The 20,286-nt window shown below is 39.8% G+C and overlaps 1 protein-coding gene across 1 annotated transcript in view; it reads left to right on the top strand.

Annotated features, from left to right (window-relative positions):
• LOC131355682 (Fc receptor-like protein 2) overlaps positions 1-20,286 on the top strand; it is a 59,854-nt gene that overhangs the window by 33,142 nt on the left and 6,426 nt on the right. Inside the window, exons 3-4 of the mRNA XM_058394106.1 lie at positions 11,917-12,210; positions 19,803-20,138. Coding sequence (XP_058250089.1) covers positions 11,917-12,210; positions 19,803-20,138 — 630 coding nt within the window. The remainder of the gene's footprint in view (positions 1-11,916; positions 12,211-19,802; positions 20,139-20,286) is intronic.

A 20,286-nucleotide genomic window follows, 5' to 3' on the forward strand; every position in this document is an offset into this window, starting at 1 on the left:
TCTGCACACACAATCATTAGTAGATCACGTAACCATAACATGTTCATTACAGAAATACTTGATAGCAGAAAAGTAACTTTTGTGTTTTATTCACTTTTCCTGATAAATCTCTGAACCACTCAAAGCACACAGCTTACCCACAGCATGTCCCATTAAACCTGCTGTGAGAAACCCCGGATTTCACTCCAATATACCATCATTCAACAGATAGAGGGCGCTGTGCACATTTATGGAGGAACTTAACAGGTACATTTAACATGTAACTTATTTACATATGCCTTATTGGGGTGTAATAAAAAAAGAAGAAATTTTCATGTGTGTGGGGATTAAAAACACTTTTTACCCTTTCCCACTTACATCAGGAATAGTACTATATGTATTAAAATAGTGAAATTATGTAAACTGTATAAAAAGATAAATCTGCCATTAAGCTATTAGTAATCCACGAGCTAAATCGTAAAACCATCAAAAACACACACAAAACATCTGTGAGAGTTAACACACCTGTACAGGTGTAGCAGAAAGGTGGAGGTCAATAAATGGAGGTCATTTGATTGTTCCTATTATAATAAAAAGTTATAATCTGCTGCAGGGACGAGACACACACTGAGAGCAGGTGAATATAACACATTTCAACACATCAATATGGTGAAGTTAAAACTCTAGCCTTATACAAACATACACATTAAAACTGTCAGAAAGCCTGTCATAGGAACTAATGTTGTTTCCATACGTTCCAGTTTCAGTGTAGCGCACAGGAAGACAGGACTGTAAATGATCGTCTATGGTCATTATTAATGTTCTGTGTAATGTGTTTGTGTATTAATGTGAGTACACACCTGTCTATTCATCTGATATGTATTGTTGATGCAGATTTTTCCTGCTTTTTAAAGACTGCATTAGCATGCAGGATGTGAAGGAGCAAATCACTGGTTGGATCCCAGCCAACAGCAACAAGGTGGAGCCCATGTGGGCCCCATATGGGCTTGAAACATGGGTCCCAGATGGGTTTGTCCGTGGGTTCCATGTGGGCCCCATCTAAATTAGCCCATATGAATCCCACATATATTCTGACTTTGTGAAGCCCATGTGGTATATACAAGGGCCCATTATAAGTTTATCAGTGGGTACTGGACTGGCCCCACATGGGTGTGTGTGTGTGTGTGTATGTGTTTTGAGGCATCTTACCTGGACAGTATAATTATTTATATTCAAACAGTTTTGTGCTTAACTTATTTTTAATTTACCTGTGATTTTTACATTCTGGTGCTATCCCAAACATATTTTTTATATGTTACATATAACATATATAAGTGATAAAAGTAACGTCAGGATTTTACTTTGGTAAATGTCTAAATGTAAGAGTCTATAAAGAAAAAACATGAAAATGGTGAAATTTTTAAAAATCAGAAATCAAAATGCTGTAAAGGTTCTGTATATCAAATACTTTATTATCATCTTTATTATCTGACACATTCAATCAAAATTTTCAGGCTTTTGTAAAATGTTGAACATCAACATTAACAGTAAAAATAAAAGCCTAAATTAGATCTGTTCATCATATAAAGTCATAATGACTTTTCAGAAGACTTGGATTAAACTGCTGGATTCATTCTGATTCATTTTTGATCTCTTTACAAATATTCTGAAGCATCAGAATTTTGGGGGAATAAACTTTCAACAGAGGGACATAAATCTTGCAGATATCATTAAAAATAACTTAATTTGTGATCCAAAGATGAACGAAAGTCTTAAGGGTTTGGAAAGACATGAGGGTGAGTCAGTGATGACAGAATGTTCATTTTTGGGTGAACTGCCCCTTTTTTAGAAACATCGGTGCTCTTTTAATTGAACTACACACCCTGACAAAAGTCTTGTCGCCTATACAAGTTGTGGGAACAACAAGTAATAACTTGACTTCTAGTTGATCTTTTGGAATCAGAATTGGCTTATATGAAAGGCAAAGGCCTCGAGATTACATTTATTTTACCAAAATAAAATCTTATCATGCCGTGATTTTTAATTATTTAATTAGTACAGAAAGGCCAGACTTTACTTAGACAAAAGTCTTGTCACTTAACAGAAATAATGTACAGTACAGAACATAAAGTCATGGTGCAGTGGAAAGTGTAATCTAAGAGGCCTTTGCCTTTCATATAAGCCACTTCTGATTCCAAAAGATCAACTAGAAGTCAAGTTATTATTTGTTGTTCCTACAACTTGGATAGGCGACAAGACTTTTGTCAGGCTTTTGCACAGTGGGTACATGCATTAAAAGGGGAAATATCAAAAGGACAAGAGTGACAATTTGGGTGTACTGAAAGTGATCACAGCAATGTCCACTGATGGCAACAAGAAAACTAACTCTTCATCTAAACTATATAAGGACAAAAGTGACAGTTTGGGTGTAATGAAACAGATCATAGCAATGTCCAGTGATGTCCAAAGGGACAATGACTCTCCCTTTAAACTATATTTCTATATCATTTTATATATAGAGAGAGTCACCCAGGAAAAAATGTCTACTTTTTCTTTTCCTGAAGTGTATATACATTTTTGGTTGACGCTGTATATATGAATTGTGAAAATGAAGCCATATTGTAAAGAAATTAAAATAAAGGGGAAAGAGCCTCTAGTGGACATAGTCTAGTACTGCAGGAGTCAGGCCAAAACCATGTCCAGTCAATGGTCTTATAAATGTAAAAATGTATTGTGAGCCGTTAGAGTGTCACAAAATCATGAAACTAAGCAGAATTACTTTGAATAACCAGTTGTTCTTTCTATCTAAAAATTTTTAAAACATTAGGGCTTTCCACTGTTAAGATATAAGAACATTAATTTTTTTCATGTCCTCACAATAGCAACATCATTCAAAATATCATAAATTCCTTCACAATTTCACATCAGCCATGTCCTGACATTATTCTGACTGATTTTCAACCAAATCAGGTGAAAGTAAGGGAAAAGATTAGAGATTTCTAAAAGTGGCACACTTCCTGCTGCCAGTTGGTGGCACTATGAGTGACACTCACAGTAGTCATGTCCATGTGATCAGCTTTCCTCTCTTAACATAAATTTGAGGTTTGATGTACATGACACAATATACACCGAAGTTATTAGCCACTTCCTGTTTCCTTTTATTCACTATAAGTTTAAGGGCTCCTCACGGCTGAACCGTTCGAGATATCAAAAATCCCTTATTAACTTTAGATCCTCAATGTCTTCAGATCATATTGGACCCTGTTTGGTCAAAATCATACAAATCCCCTAAGAGGAGTATATCAAATTCCATTGGGTGCGTTTTTCAAACATCCCAAAATAACTGACTTCCTGTTAAGCAGATCCCATGACAGGTGGATGAACGTCATTTAGCTCAATGAGACCTAAATGTATACCGGCTCTCATGCATATACGTCTAAGTGTATATGAGCTGTGCAGCTATATTTCTGACAAAGTTCCAGGGGGCGCTGTGACAGCCCTGTGCCACATCCGGGGACCAGCCACACTGGACTTTCTCTTAAACATTTACACTCTCTATGTGAAATATTTTGGAACATTAGGCCTTTCCACTCGTAAGACATGAGAAGATTCATTTTCTTCTATTATGTTCTCATGTAAATCATCGCCATAGTAACACGATTCAAGGTATCAAATATTCCTTCACAGTTTCACATCAGCCATGTCTTGTCATTAACCTGACTGATTTTGAACCAAATCAGGTGAAAGTAAGGGAGAAAATATTAGAGATTTCAGAAAGTGACACACTTCCTGCTGCCAGTTGGTGGCGCTATGACCGAGACTCACAGTTGTCATATCAGTGTGATCAGCATTCAATGCTTAACATAATCCTGAGGTTTCATGTAGATCACTTAATGTACACAGAAGTTATAAGCCACTTCCTGTTTCGTTTAATTCGCCATAAATTTAAGGGCTTCTCATGGCTGAACCGTTTGAGAAATCAAAAATCCCTTCGCAATTTTGCATTATCAATGTCTTGAGATCATATTAGCCTGGGTTTGGTGGTGATTGTATCAATGTCTTGAGATCATATTAGCCTGGGTTTGGTGGTGACTGTATCAATGTCTTGAGATCATATTAGCCTGGGTTTGGTGGTGATTGTATCAATGTCTTGAGATCATATTAGCCTGGGTTTGGTGGTGATTGTATCAATGTCTTGAGATCATATTAGACTGGGTTTGGTGGTGACTGTATCAATGTCTTGAGATCATATTAGCCTGGGTTTGGTGGTGATTGTATCAATGTCTTGAGATCATATTAGCCTGGGTTTGGTGGTGATTGTATCAATGTCTTGAGATCATATTAGCCTGGGTTTGGTGGCGGTTGTATCAATGTCTTGAGATCATATTAGCCTGGGTTTGGTGGTGATTGTATCAATGTCTTGAGATCATATTAGCCTGGGTTTGGTGGCGGTTGTATCAATGACTTGAGATCATATTAGCCTGGGTTTGGTGGCGGTTGTATCAATGACTTGAGATCATATTAGCCTGGGTTGTATCAATTCCCTAGGAGGAGTATTTCAAATTCCATTGGGTGCGTTATGCTTTTTATTCTTCTTTGTACTTTAGGCACTGCTGTATTCCAGTAGTCGTTGCTTTTTATTTCCGTTTTGAGTCATTTGTTTTTTATACAGTTGGACTGTAATTAACTTCACAATTTTTAGTTAAACAAGATTTAATTAAAGTCTTTTTTTTTATTTTTTATTTTGCTCCCATCGACCACTGTCAATTTCCAAAAACAGCAGTCAGGTTAAAACCCAGCTAAAGAGAAACACTTGTGTTCTGGTGTATTCTTCCCTGTGTACATCTGGTTACATGTGTAAAACATATGACTGCTTCAGCAGATTGTTCCTGCTTTTTAAAGACTGCATTATCGTGCAGGATGTGAAGGAGCAAATCATTGGTTGGATGTATTGAAGAATCCACCCCTTACTAGTCAGGATTAAAACCATACAGCAGTTACCACTAGAGGGAGTCAAAGACATTTTAGTTTCACTTTTCAATCACTGACCACCACATACTGAGTTACTGTAGCCTTCCTGTCAGCTCCAAGCAGTCTGACCATTCTCCTCTGACCTCTCTCACCAACAAGGCTTTCTTTTTGTTTGTGTGATCTCTATAGACTGGTGTGTGTGTGTGTGTGTGATATTTTGCCTATTTACAACACTGTTACTCGGTGTGTTATTCTTTAATATAAATGATTTTAAAAAAAATAGCTTAAATTAAATTAAATTTAAATTAAATTAGCTTAGGTACACTATAACAGCAATATAAACATTATGCTATGACATTATGCCATGCCTTGAGGGGTCAGGGCTGTTCTGGTGGCACAAGGGGACATACACAGTATTAGGCAGGTGGTTTTAATGTTGTGGCTGATTAGTGTACATGTGTTCACTCTCTCTCTCTCTCTCTCTCTCTCTCTCTCTCTCTCTCTCTAAATTCAACTAAATTGAATTCAAATGAGCTTTCTGGCATGATAAATTGTACAGTGTATTGCCAAAGCATTTATAAGGGTCAGGAATGAAACCTGAACAAAGAACAAATGATAACATAAAATGTGAAGAAAAAAAAATAGTGGTGTGTGGGTGGGTCTCTTTTACTCTCTCATTCTGTCTCTCTCTCTCTCTGTCTCTCTCTCTTTCTCACAGGAAGTGGTAAAATGCTAAAGCTTTAACACACACCACTGCTCTGTCAGTCAGTCAGTCATTAGAGGGACAGGATGGAGCTCAGTCCACTCTCTGTGATGCTCTGTGAGTAAATGTTCTCTTTGTGTCTTCATTAGAGTGAGTGGTGGGGTATAAAGTTGTTAAGAGTACAAGTAGAGCAAGTTTAAAACACAGGGTTTAAATTATCTAATGAGTGTAAATGAGTCTGTATTGTGGGAATTTGTACCTGATGGTCTTCTTCTGGTGGTGTTTCCTGTATACAGAAAAGTTTTAGCAATACCATGTTAATGTTAAATAGAAATTGTTAGTAAATGCCTTATAACCATTAACCATAATTTCCATTTTTGTTACTCTTATGATCTGTGCAGGAAACAACTCAGTACAGCAAGTTCACTTAATACATATTAATACCAAACTAATGCACAGGCCTTTCTTAAATAATCCCTAATCATTATTTACTAATTACCACAATTATATTTTATGTTAGAAATAAGAGTAATAATGTGCAGAAACAAATACTTCTCATTAGTCCTGCACACACACAGAGCAGTGACAGTGTTAGAGGTCTGAGAGCAGAGAGCAGGTCGCTGGTGCAAATGTAGCTATTAAGAAGCGGATGTGTGAAAAAAGGGAGGGTGGTGTGTGAAGATGGATGTGTGAAAGCAATAACTATCTTTTTAACTCTTGATAATGTCTGTAAATGTAATTAAACATCACTGAACCCTTTTAAACCGAAAGCTGTCCAAACTGAAAAACAAAGAAATTATCTTATAATCTACAGTAACATTTTTGTTACTATTATGGTCTGTACTGGAAGCATCTCAGTGCAATGAGTTCTTTGTAATACACACTAACTTCAAACTATTATCTTGTTTTATTTACTTATTTGTGTCAAATCTATCAAAGAATTATGCAGAAATAAACACTTCCCAATAGCCTTGTACACTGACACACACAGGGCAGTGACAGTTTTATAGGCCTGATGACAGAGACATGTCCGCAGTTGTGGTTTAACTTCTTTTTAATTCAGTGCTGTGTATTCAGCAGTGAAGAATTGGAGGAGGTGTGAAGATGAAAATATTTGCAGGTTGCATGCATTCAAGTTGTTGATGCCATATTCTGAGTCTACCACCTGCATCATGCAGTAAAATCAAGATGCATTAGATCAGATGTCCAGTTTACAAATGGTCAGTTTGGGTGAGCCTGTGTCTACTCTGGGCTTGGATTCCTTTTCTTGTCTGACAGGAGTGATCTTCTGCTGTTGTGGCCTATCCAAATCAATTCAGTTTTAATGGACATCATTTCAAAGCAGCTTTACAGAATATAAGAAAAATAGAACAAAATGTTCAAGATTTAATATTAGACTTACTTTTATTTGTATTTATCCCTAATGAGCAAGCCTGAGCCATCTGTCCACCTCAAAGTTCCATATTTTGTACATTATGAGATGTGTTTCTGCTTAAAGTGTGTCTGTTTGAGATATGCTGTATTTGACTATAGGTTGCAACATCCAGCCTCTTACTAGGAAAATTAATAGAAACCCCCATTCCAGTAGTTTATCTTGTTATGACTGAATTGTTACATGCATAATAATAAATCAACCTAACAATAAATCATCCTAAGTGAACCAGAATTTTACCAAAACCATGCAACTACAGTCCAAAAATTGCAGTAAGCCAAATGATAAAAGTTATGTTTTCACTAAACCTATAACACACAACTTTATTATTAATCTGCTGCATAGCCCAGCTGTTAGTAAAAACAGTTTCAGCAGACAGTAAAGTAGGAATAATTTTATGATTCATGAATATCAGCTTCACTTCACTTCACTTCACTTCACTCTAACACACTGTTTAAGATATCCCACAAACAACTGACTGTTTTCATATATTCCAAAAATAATGTTTTAATGTTCTAATGTACTAAAAGAGAGAAATGTTAAATAAAATAAAGAGTAAACTAAAAATTTAAGTTAACATGAAATATGAGGTATAATACTTTTTAAAAATAATAATTAAACAATAATAAATATTGTGCTAGCTATGCAAATTTAACTAGCACAATAAAATATAACGTAAAAATAACAGAATAAACGCATAAACAGCGCCCTCTGCTAGGCATGCTATATCATCACAGATCATGAAATGCAGAGCTCAACACACACATACACACACACACACACACACACACACACACACACACACACACACACAGGACTTTGGTTTAATATCTGCTTCATATTTGGTTATTTTGTGCAATAAAGTGAAAATTAACCTATTAATTATTTAGAGGTTAAAATGTTAAAACCTATTTATTATTTAGAGAGGTACAGATTTCCTAAATAAGATTTAATCTTGTGGGTTCTACGTGTCTAAAATTTGCTGTTTTCATTACCACATTACCATATTTTACATATTCATGTTCTGTTTCTGTTTTGTTCTTAGTGCTGATTTCACTTATACCAGTGGCCCAGGCTCAAGGTGATTTATATATAGTTTATCTTTTATATTGTCTGCAGATTTTATTTTTTTTGGTGCTGAGAAGGTTGTGTACAATTTATTAATTTGTTCCTTGTTTATTAATGCAGTTTTTATATTTCTAATCAATGGATGGCTGCAACATCAGATTTAAATAAATAGTTTTACACTCAAATAGTTTTATGCTGCTTAAATGTCTTAATATATTAAATATAAAACAGAAAGTTTAATGACTGCAGCACAAGAGAGCAACTGACATAACTAGTGCTAAATAAAATGCTCCACGATGCCCCTGATTTCTTAATATTAAGCAGGTTACACATATCAAGAATCAAGTATCAAGTATCAGTATAAAGAAGTAACAAAAACATGTACTCATACTCACTCTATCCAAGATGGCGCCAGTGAGGTTGGCCGCCGTCACGACTGCTCCAACCCCTTTTTCTTTGTTGTTGTTTTTTAAGTTAACCTATGTGTTTAATGGCATCTGTTTAATGGTGAACAGTAGCTGGTGCAACAGCGCAAGCATTGTTCCTCTCACATGCTCCTGCACACCCAACCTGGAACTACTGACCATCAAATGTCATCCTTTTTACCTTCCTCGGGAGTTTACACCGGTCATAGTCAGCGCCATTTATATGTATGCTTTATGCGAGCTGTATGAAGCACTCACACAGCACCAGATTCAGCACCGGGAGGCTGTGCTTATTGTGGTGGGGGACTTTAACAGCGCCAACCTCAAACGCACAGCGCCAAACTTTTATCAGCACATCAGCTGCCCCACCAGGGGTGAAAGGACACTGGACCACTGCTACACAACAGTTAAAGACGGCTACAAGGCACAATCTCACCCACCGTTTGGGAAATCCGACCACGCCACCATCTTCCTCATGCCAAAATATAAACAACGGCTCAAGCAGAAAGTTCTGGCTCAGAGGGAGGTTTCACGTTGGACGGACCTACAGGATGCTCTGGATGATGCAGACTGGGACATGTTCTGGTGCAGCTCTGATGACATCGATGTGTTTACGGAAGCGGTTGTGAGATTCATCGGGAAACTAGCAGATGATACTGTGCAGAAAAACACCATCAGAACGTTTCCCAGTCAGAAGCCATGGGTGGATAAGACCATCCGCGGCGCTCTGAGATCTCACACCACTGCCTACAATGCGAGACTTGCTTTGGGTGACATGACCTCATTCAAGGCTGCGTCATACAACGTGTGGAAAGCGGTGAAGGAGGTGAAGCAACACTACGGGAGGAAAGTGGAGTCACAGCTCCAACAGAGTGACTCTAGGAGCCCGTGGCAGGGATAAAGGACAAGAACAGACTTTAAAGCACCAACATCCAGTAAGATGAATGCGGAAGTGTCTCTGGCAGACGAAGTGAACACCTTCTACGCTCACTTCGAGGCTGAAGCTAACGACGCTAAAGCTAATGCTACAGCTAATGCTAATGGCTGTAGACAGGAAGAGAATGCCAACACCAATGCGTTCATCATCTCTGAGCATGACATGAGGAGAGCCTTCAGGAGAGTGAACACCAGGAAAGCAGCAGGACCAGACGGAATCTCAGGTCAAATCCTCAGAGCCTGCGTTGACCAGCTAGCACCAGTGTTCACAGACACATTCAACCTCTCCTTAACCCAATCGGCAACCCCCACGTGCTTCAAAGAGTCCATCATTGTTCCTGTCTCGAAGAAACCCCATCCTGCTTCCCTCAACGACTACCGCCCTATAGCCATGACCTCAGTAGTGATGAAGTGCTTTGAGCAGCTGGTCAGATACTTCATCATCGCTTCACTACCAGACACCCTGGATCTATTACAATTCGCCTACTGCCTGAACCGCTCAACCGACGATGCCATTTCCCACGTCCTTCACACATCACTCACTCACCTGGACACTAGGAAGGGGAATTAGGTTAGAATGCTGTTTGTTGACTACAGTTCAGTGTTTAACACTATAATCCCCTCCACACTCACCACCAAGCTGGAGCACCTGGGGCTCAGCCCATCTCTTTGTCAGTGGATCTCCAATTTCCTAACTGGTAGACCACAGGCAGTAAGGATGGGCAGACATGTCTAAGCCTCACTCACCCTCAGCACTGGAGCCCCCCAGGGTTGTGTTCTGAGCCCCCTGCTGTACTCTTTGTACACATATGCCTGCATGGCCACTACCAACTCCACCAACATTATCAAGTTTGCTGACGACACTATTGTGGTTGGATTGATCTTCAACAACAATGAGGCAGCCTACCTGGATGAGATTAAGACTCTGGAGAACTGGTGCCAGAGGAACCTCCACTTTAACGTCAGCAAGACTAAGGAGCTGATAGTGGACTTCAGCAAAAAGCAGGAGAGGAACTACCAGACCCCTGTGATCAACAACAGCCCAGAGTGGACAGCTTCAGATACCTTGGTGTTCACATCACGCAGGAACTGTCATGGTCCTGCCACATCAACACTGTGGTGAAGAAGGCCCGATAGCATCTCTTCAACCTCAGATGCTTGAGAGACTTTAGACTGCCTGCTAAGGTGCTAAGGAACTTTTATTCCTGCACCATAGATAGCATCCTGATGGGAAACATCCCCACCTGGTTTGCGAACAGCACCATGCAGGACAGATGAGTTCTTCAGAGGGTGGTGCGATTAGCTGAGCGCATCATCCATACCAAGCTCCCTGACCTGCACTCAATCTACAACAAGCAGTGCTGGACCAAGGCCAGGAAGATCGTGAAGGACCTCAGCCACCCCAACAATGGACTTTTCTCACTGTTGAGGTCAGGGAAGCGCTTCTGCTCCCTGAAGGCCAACACTGAGAGACTGAGGAGAAGCTTCTTCCCGCAGGCTATACGGTCTCTCAATCAGAACCTCACATAGGACTCAACTGATTAGACCTACTATGCTCCTACACACGTGTTGGAATGCCAACCGACCACAGCCGACATTTGCACATTACAGGACTGTGGCACACAATAAACACACAAATGTACATTTGCACATTTCAAGACTGTGAACACAATACAAACACATAAACATACATGTTGCACAGTCTGCTCCTGTTTACATACAAAGAGGACTTATGCACATTTGCACTTTAAAGATGGACAATACCATTGCTCTCATCACCTCATCACCTTATTCCACTTCGTGACCACCCCGTACTGCTGCTGTCTGCACCTTGGACACCTTGGACACTATTGCAGACTACACACTTCACTTTATATAATTTTGCAAAATTTTGTACTGCTACTGTCTGCACCTTGGACACTATTGCACACTACACACTATTCACTTTAAATAATTTTATATAATTTTGCACAGTTATTGTATTTTACACTTCCTATATATATATATTCTATTTAATATACATATTCTATATGCATATATATCATAGCTTACTTTATTTATATTTATTATATTTTATTCTATTTTTATTCTGTTTTATTTTTTACCTACTGTGAACTTGTTGTTTTTATATTTTATATTTCGTATTTTTAGTATCATTCGTATTCTTATATTTTGTATTTTTATATTTTGCCCTTGTCTTTTTTTTCTGTCCTTATTCCTTTTCCTTTTCCTTTTTCAAGGGTCAAAACAGTCGTGTAAGCATTTCACTGCATATCATACTGTGTACGATTATGTACGTGACTAATTAAATTTGAATTTGAATTCACTCTAAACATGATATTAGTAGTGTAGACTTGGGAATGACTTTATGTAAGGTTTATTAACAACAGAATGTTTTATAGGGAGTCCTAAAGCTGTGGTGTCCATAATCCCTGATACACACGTGTTCATTGGAGAGACTGTTACTCTCAGATGTGACATACAGGGAGGAGGAGACACTCAGTGGACTTACAGCTGGAAGAAAAATAATTACAGATTCACAGAGGGAGGAGAGAGATTCTCCACAGACAGCACAATGCAGGAGTTCAAAATCTCGTCTGTTAATGACTCTGACAGTGGTACCTACACCTGCAGAGGACATGGGAGAGACTCTCAGAGCTCAGAGATCAGTGATGCTGTTACACTGACTGTATCAGGTGAGTCTGTGAATGTTTTTATTTTCTTATGTTTAATTTTATTATGTTCTTATTTAATATGTTAACATTATATTTTAGGGTTCAGGTTTCAAGCTGTCAGTAACTGAGTCCTCATTTCTTTAATGTTGACTTTCACTTCCCTGTCTAGTAGACACCAATTTCTTTCAAAAGTATCAACATCATGTTTGTTTCTTTTTCAGTAGCATCTGGGTTTTAAATTAAATTTGTAGTGTAATTGTTGTGGGTCAATTTGATTAAAAGAACACAGTGAACAATAAGAAAGAAGGTTGTAAATCTCACCTTGTGTTGGCTCTGCCATTATCTGATATATTAGAAGATAATTTGAGGCATTGGAATTATAAGGTTTTATCTAAGAATCAGCATCATCCACATGAGTCTCTGTCTCATCACCTGAGGTAGAAATCCCTCACAGTATTTAAATATGAGCCTCATTATTTCTTCACTTGACTTATGTCTGTTCTCAGTAACACTGCTGAGGAAATAATCCCTGATTCATTTCTGTCCTGTTGGCTATATTTCTAGTTATTAATGTGTTTGGTGTTTGTGACCATGGAAATAAAGGGGAGTGGTAACCCAGGATGCACTGAAAGGAGGGGGTGAGCCCAGTGGAAGAGTGAATGAGTCAGTTCTGTGCATATTCTGTCCATGGGAGGAATTCACTCCATGTGTGTTGTTTCCAGCTACATTAGGATTAGAGTGGACCAGTTGCTCTACTTGCCCACATGATTGAGGGTGGTAGCTAGAGGTGAGGCTGATGTTAATGTTAAGGTGACCACAGAAGGTCCTCCACACTAAAGATGTAAACTGTGCCTCTTGGTCCAAGCAATGTCCTCCAGAAGACCATATATCCTAATTATGGTTGGAATAGGACCTCAGCTGTCTTCTTGGCTGTGGGCATCCCTTTCAGGGGAATGAGGTGGCATGACTTGTAGAAGTGGCAGGGGCAGCTAGCATGGTGTACAGGTTTGAGAGCATCAGCCTTGGTGTTTCAGTGGCTGGGTGGAATGTGACAGTGAGCTGGAAACTGGTGAAAAACAAGGCCCATCTGGCTTGATGGGGATTTAGTGTCCTAGTGTGTTTAATGTATTTTAAATATGTATGATGTCAATGACATGAAATAGTGTTCTACTTTCTCAAGCTAATACTGCCACTCCTCCAGTGTGGCCTTAATAGACGATAGTCCCTTGTTTCCCACATCGTAATTTGCTTTTGCCAGGGTTAGTGTGCATGAGAAATACACACACAGAAACAGTTTACACAGGGTGCCATGATGGGTGCCTGCAGTTGGACATGTCAACCTTGACTACTAAAGGTCAGGCTGTTTCAGCACAGGGGTGAATCATTCCTTGAGGTTGTCAACACAGCCTTGCACAGCCTTGTTCCCCTGGAGCTTTTTGGGTTTCCCCCTTATCAGTGAAGTCAGTGAAGTGGTGACAATGGTATAGCTCCAAATTAATATTTGTTGAAAGATCACAAACCACAGGAAATGCTGCTGTTCCTTGATGGTAGTGGGCTCTGGCCAGTGGGTGACTGCATTTACCTTATTTTGGTCAATCTCCATCTCCTGGGAGCTGATGATGTAGCCCAGAAACAATGTGGAAATATGTCTATGTTCCAGGGCAGATAGGACTTATACTTATTGAGTTTAGGCCCCAGTGGTCAATGCACGGGCGTAGGCCACTATGCTTTTTCTCAATTTTTTCTAAAAGTCTTCTGTTATCTGCAAAAATTGTGTGAGCCCTCCTCCCTGTTTTAATGATGATGTTATGCATAGGAGCATCACAGACATTTTGACCACCACTATCTAAACTGAATCAAATCCTTAAAAAAAGTCAGACTTAGCTAGAGAGATTTGAAATATTTTCAGACCTTCTTTGACATGGAGGTGGGGTTAGAATTCATATGTGGATATTCATTAGTAAATCCACAGAAGAATAAGCAAGTAATTCAATATGGTAGACGAGAAATATAGTCGGAGAAGACAGGCACAAAATCGTAAATACCAGAGACAGTCAGAGTAGTAAACAAATACAAAACACAATATCCAAACTCATCACCAGTAAAGCACCAAGGTAAATAACACGGAAAAAAGGTCAATAACAAGGAAAGCAAACGATAATCAATGGCTTGGAAATGCAGCAATAATTAACAATACTTTGCACTGTAAGTACTGTGAGCATGGCTTATAAAGTCTGTGAACCCAAAAGTGACTCTGAGGGTGGAGCCGCTCAATATTTGGGCAATGGCTCTCTCTGGTGGTTTGGTGATGGTGGTGCAGATGGTGATGCTACAGAACCCTCCTCTCTAGGGACACCTCCAGGTGTTCTTCTCCTTGGGCATCCTTTCCTTCTAGGTGCGGGTCTGTTGGGATGTGTTTGATGGAACTCCCTTATAAGTGAGTGATCTAGAATGTCCTCCGACCACACCCAAAACCTTTCCTCTGGGGGATTAGCCCTTCCAGTCTACTAGATACTGGAGATGTCTTCCTCTTCTCCGGGAGTCAAGAATGATATGCACCAAATAAGCTTGCCAACCCCTCAATTTCCAAAGGTGGAGGCAGTGGGGGGGGGTGACATTATTAGCATCTGTTGTGGAGTGAACTGGTTTAAGGAGGGATGCATGGAATGTGGGGGAGATACAGTATGTTAGAGGTAGCTGGAGGTGATAAGAAACTGGGTTTACCTGGCGTATAATTTTAAATAGTCCTATGAACCTTAGGCTCAGTTTGTTGCAGGGTAACTTTAATCAGATTCTTAGTGGATAGCCATATGAGCTGACCTGGATGGTACTGCAGGTGGGAGCATTGGTGGCAATTTGCCTGTGTCTCCTGCCACCTGACTGACGTCTGAAGTCATACATGGGCTCCCATACTTCCCTGCTGCACTGGAACCATTCGTCTACCACCGGTACATCAAATGGATCTCCTGACCATGGGAACAGAGGGGACTGGTAGCCCATAATGCACTAAAACATCATGAGATCCGTGGGTGATTGTGTCAAAGAGTTCTGTGTGTACTTTGCCCATGGTAGGAACTCATTCCACCTGTGTTGCTCCTGGCTGCAGTGGGCCCGTAGGCAGCATCCCAGCTCCTGAATAAGGCATTCTGCCTGCCCGTCCCACTGTGGATGATAGCCTGATGTCAAGCTTATGTTGATGTTTAAGCTGTTGCAGAAGGCTCTCCACACCCTTGATGTGAAATGTACCCCGCTGTCTTACACAATGTCAAAATGGTATTCCATAGACACAAAATACATGGTTGACGAGTTCTTTAGTTACTTCCATTGCTGTGTGGAGGCCCTTAAGGAGTATCAGCTTGCATGATCTGAAGAATCAGTCGACTTCTACCAAAACTGAGGTATAGCCCTGGGAAGTGGGGAGGTCAGTGACCAGGGTCCAGTGCAACATGTGACCAGGGTCACTGTGTTATGGGTAGGGGCTTGAGCAGACCTGCCGAGATTCTGGATTGAGCGCAGACTGTGCATGCTTGCACAAATTTCCTGACATCTGCTGAGAGTGTGGGCCACCAGAATGTGCTTTGTACCAGGCTGGTGGTCCTGTTTATGCCCAGGTGTCTGGAACTAGGAGCTGTGTGTAGCCTTGGAATAGTCCTCATTCTCAGACTTGTCGGTACAAGGAGATGCAAGGTACAAGGTTCCTGGCTCTTATTGATAAGGGCATCAGCTTTTCTGTTCTTTGTTCCGGGTTGGTACATTACCGTGAAGTTAAATCTTGTGAAAAACAGTGCCCACTGGGGCTGGCGAGGGTTATTTTGCATACTTGATGTATTCCAAATTCTGCAGGACGGTGATTACTAGGAATTTCCAGCGTGCCCAATTTTCTAACTTTGACCTTGGTATTGTTCATCTCCACCCCTTCTTCGCTGATCATGTACCCCAGGAAGGTAATTGTTGTTTGGTGGAAGGGACACTTCTCAGCTTTTATAAAGAGTTGTTGCTTGAGTAAATGGGATAACACTTTATGGACATGGGTTATGTGCTGTTTAATAATGTTGGAATAGATTAAGATATCGTCAATGTATGCAATCACATACACATTTAAAAAGTCTCTAAAGATTTCTGTGATGAGTGATTGGAATACTTCTGGAGCATTAGTCAACCCATACGGCATAACTAAGTATTCATAGTGTCCACACATGGTCATAAATGGCGTCTTCCATTCACTCTCCTCTCAGATCTGTATGAGCTGATATGCACTCTTGCCATATATGCCATCTATGCCATCTTTTTTCTGAACGAAGAAAAATCCTGCTGCAGCCAGAGATGTGGAGGGTTGTTTAAAACTGGCAGAGAGAGCCTTTTCAACATAGTCCTCCATGACGTAAGTTTCTGGGAAAGAGAGAGGGTAAATAATGCTTTTGGGGGGTGTAGTATTGAAGCGGAGTTTGATGGCCCAGTACCATGGCCTGTGTGGCGGGAGCCTCCTGGTTGGATGCCTCCTGGAGGTCCTGGGGAACATGGTCCTCTTGGGTAGGAGCAGGGTTCTCTATTGATGTGGCATGCAAGGAAAACATGGAGGTTTGGAACAGTTGGCAGTAAATAATATTAACTGCCAAACCGGAATCTATCAGGGTTGAGCATTACTTATCTGAACTGGTAACATCAGATTAAATGGACAAGGATTGAGGCTCACCTTAGTAGCCCATGAGGATGTTTCTGGACAGGTATGGCAACGGTGTCCTACGGTGTCCACAGTAGAAACATAACTGGAGCCTCAGCCGATGTTGGTGTTCCTTGTTAGAGGCTTGGGGGTAGGTTCTCTGTGACACAAGAGAACAAGTTGACTGTCTGGAGTCCTCGTACAGATTGCCCAGGAGGATGGTTAGTGTGAAATACTGAGAGAGAGAGAGAGAGAGAGATCTCCTGATCCTGCTTTAAGACCCACCTTGTTCCATCTGCTCTGAACAGCCAGGGTTCATAATTTAACAAAATACTCAGCTACAGATTAAGACCATTGACAAAGCTGGAGTAATTGCATGGAGATGTCTTTTCCTCTCACAGGATACTCAGAAACTTTGTGCACTAGCTTAGAGAAATGGCTGAACAAAGTTCAAACATGATTGTCTGATTCCCAAACTGCTGTAGCCCAATCCAGAGATCTCCTGGTGAAGACATTTATGTATTGTCGTAGAATCCTGTTGGTAAGTGTCTGGTTGGTGAGTGAAAAAAATACCTTTCACTGGTGTAGTAAACTCTTACACTGGTCAGCCGCTGGCGGAGCATGCAAGGCCTGGGGTAAACAGGAATTAGCAGCCTGTAGCATGGCTAGCAGGCCATTAGTGCCTTGGCCTGGTGTGCAACCAAAGACTGTAATTCTGTGATATCCTCTGGATTCACGTCAGGTGAAGTATTCTGTGATGTGGAGGCGGGGATAGAATCCACATGCAGATATTTATTAGTAAATCCGCAGAAGAATAAGCAAGTAAGAAATCACAATCGTAAATACCAGAAAGACAGTCAGCATGGTAAACAAAAACAATCCAAAAAACAGTACCAAATAATATCCAAACTCAGCAACGGTAATGCACAGAAACAAGCTCAATAACACAGAGAGCAAATGATAATCAATGGCTTGGAATTGCAGCAATAACTAACAATACTTCACAATGATAGTAGTGTGAGCATGGCTTATAAAGTCTGTGAACCCCGAAGTGATTGTGAGGGTCAAGCCGCTCAATATTCGGGCAAAGGCTCTCTCTGGCGGTTTGCTGAGGGTGAAACAGATGGTGATGCCACACCTGCATTTATCCCTGTCTTTCTCATAAAGTGGTTCGGTACACAACAAAGCAAGATTAGAAAGTAACCTATTAGAAATCAGACATGTTAAAGCCTGTTTGGCTGTTTTCTAGAATTTTTCTAGTCCACACAGATATACATTAATTAGTATATTTATAGTATTACCTAAATGAAAAAAAAAAACATTTGCAATATTTCAACTGACATGTGCAGTGACCCTCTAAAGGAAGATAAATAATGAACTATCAACTGTGTGTCTTTTCTGTGACTTTAAGATGAAAAACTCCAAAGTGTAAAGTCAAGGCTTCACCGTCATTTCTTTGCTCATTTTTTAATACAATGCATATATATACACTACCAGTCAAAAGTTTGGACACATCTTCTAATTCCATGGTCTTTCTTGATGTTTATTTCTTTCTACATTCTAAAACAATGCTGAAGGCGGCCAAAATACACAATAATGTCCTTTGAACAGTTGATATTGAGATATGTCTGCTACCGACGCTCTGTAAAGTCGTCATAACGGTTGAGGTGCTGTTAATTGGTGATTTCTGAGGCTGGTAACTCTAAATGAACTTCTCCTCTGTGCAGCAGAGGTAAATTTTGGTCTTGTTTTCCTGGGATGGTCTTCATGTGAGCCAGTTTCATCATGGTGCTTGATGGGTTTTGCAAATGCACTTGACAATACTGTTCTTGCAAGAACTATTCCAGAACTCCTGACCTTCGTGTCTTAAAATAACAACTGACTGTTTTTTGTTGTCATTACATATGTATTACTTAAGTCATATTTCATAGTCATTATTTCATAGTTTTGAAATCTCCAGTATTGGTCTAGAATGTAGAAAATAAATCCCTAAACAAAAAACATTGAATTAAAAGGTGTGACTTTTGACTGGTAGTATACATACTGAATTTTTATAGATACAACCATACAACTGTAACATCTTATATCAAATGTTAAATATAAATGTTTGTTTTAGACACAAAGCATCTGTTAGACACAGTGAATCTACTGCTTATTTATAAAGTAAAATGCAACTCTGAAATGTTCATTTCATACCAACAGCAAAACCCAAACCGACTGTGAGAGTGAATCCTCAGAGCTTCGTCTACACTGGAGACACCGTCACTCTGAGCTGTGAGCTGCAGCAGGGGACTGGATGGGGGTTTCAGTGGAACAAAAATAATCAGCGATTATGGAACCTGCACAGTGAACAAGAAAACACACTTAAAGTGACAGTCGATAATGCAGGAGAAACAGAGTACCAGTGTCGAGCAGACAGGAGAAACTACTACACCTACTATTTCTTTGGCTACTACTATTCCACAGAATTCAGTGATCCTGTCAAGATTACAGTGAAAGGTATATCATGATTTTTTTGTCTTTTCAACACAGGTTTGGTAGTAGAGGAAAGAAAAAATATTTTAGTTCATTTTTGTTCCAAAATGTTCAACATAATCTTGAAAAACTTATATTTAAATGAATTTGTCATTTGTGGCATGTGAGATCCAATGCAAATATTTAAAAACTTAAAAACTAAAAATTTTATTAAAAAAAAATTATTAAAAAAAAATTAAAAATAGATGTAAAGCTATAACTTTGTAATTATTACTCAGTTCTTAGTTGGTCTTTTGTAGTTTAACAGGGCTGTATAAAATTGTAAAATGACTGCTGACAGATTATAGTTACACTGACTGTAATAGGTGAGTGTGAGGATTTCTGGGTACAAATGATATTGTACATTTAGATATTCATAAAAACCTGTGTATTGAATAAAAACAAATAAAAAATAATAATTGTATTTCCTGTGTAACAGAGAGACCACAAGCAGTACTGAGTGTATCTCCACAGAGCTGGCTGACTGAAGGAGACTCAGTGACTCTAAGCTGTGAGGTTACAGACTCCTCTACAGACTGGACATTCAGCTGGTACACAGTTGTTCCCTACAGAGACGGCTTAACTGGAATAAATAATAATGGTGGCTATAGCGTGTATGTGGAGCTCCTCTCAGACAGCAGCAGAGGATCTGGAGGCAACTACACTCTCAGTCCTGCTGCTCTTAAACACACAGGAGTTTATATGTGCAGAGGAGAGAGAGGAGAACCAGCCCTTCACTCACAGTACAGCAATCCACAGCCACTATGGATCACTGGTGAGGAAAATTAACTGTTAAAGTGTAAAATATATATATTAACCTAGCATTAGTCCCACGCAATTGCAGCGTCCGACATTTTGTAGCAGATCATTCGATCTGCATGATTTGGCACAGGTTTTACACCAGATGCCCTTCCTGTCGCAAC

This window comes from Hemibagrus wyckioides, linkage group LG07, assembly GCF_019097595.1.
Source record: "Hemibagrus wyckioides isolate EC202008001 linkage group LG07, SWU_Hwy_1.0, whole genome shotgun sequence".
NCBI lineage: Eukaryota > Metazoa > Chordata > Actinopteri > Siluriformes > Bagridae > Hemibagrus > Hemibagrus wyckioides.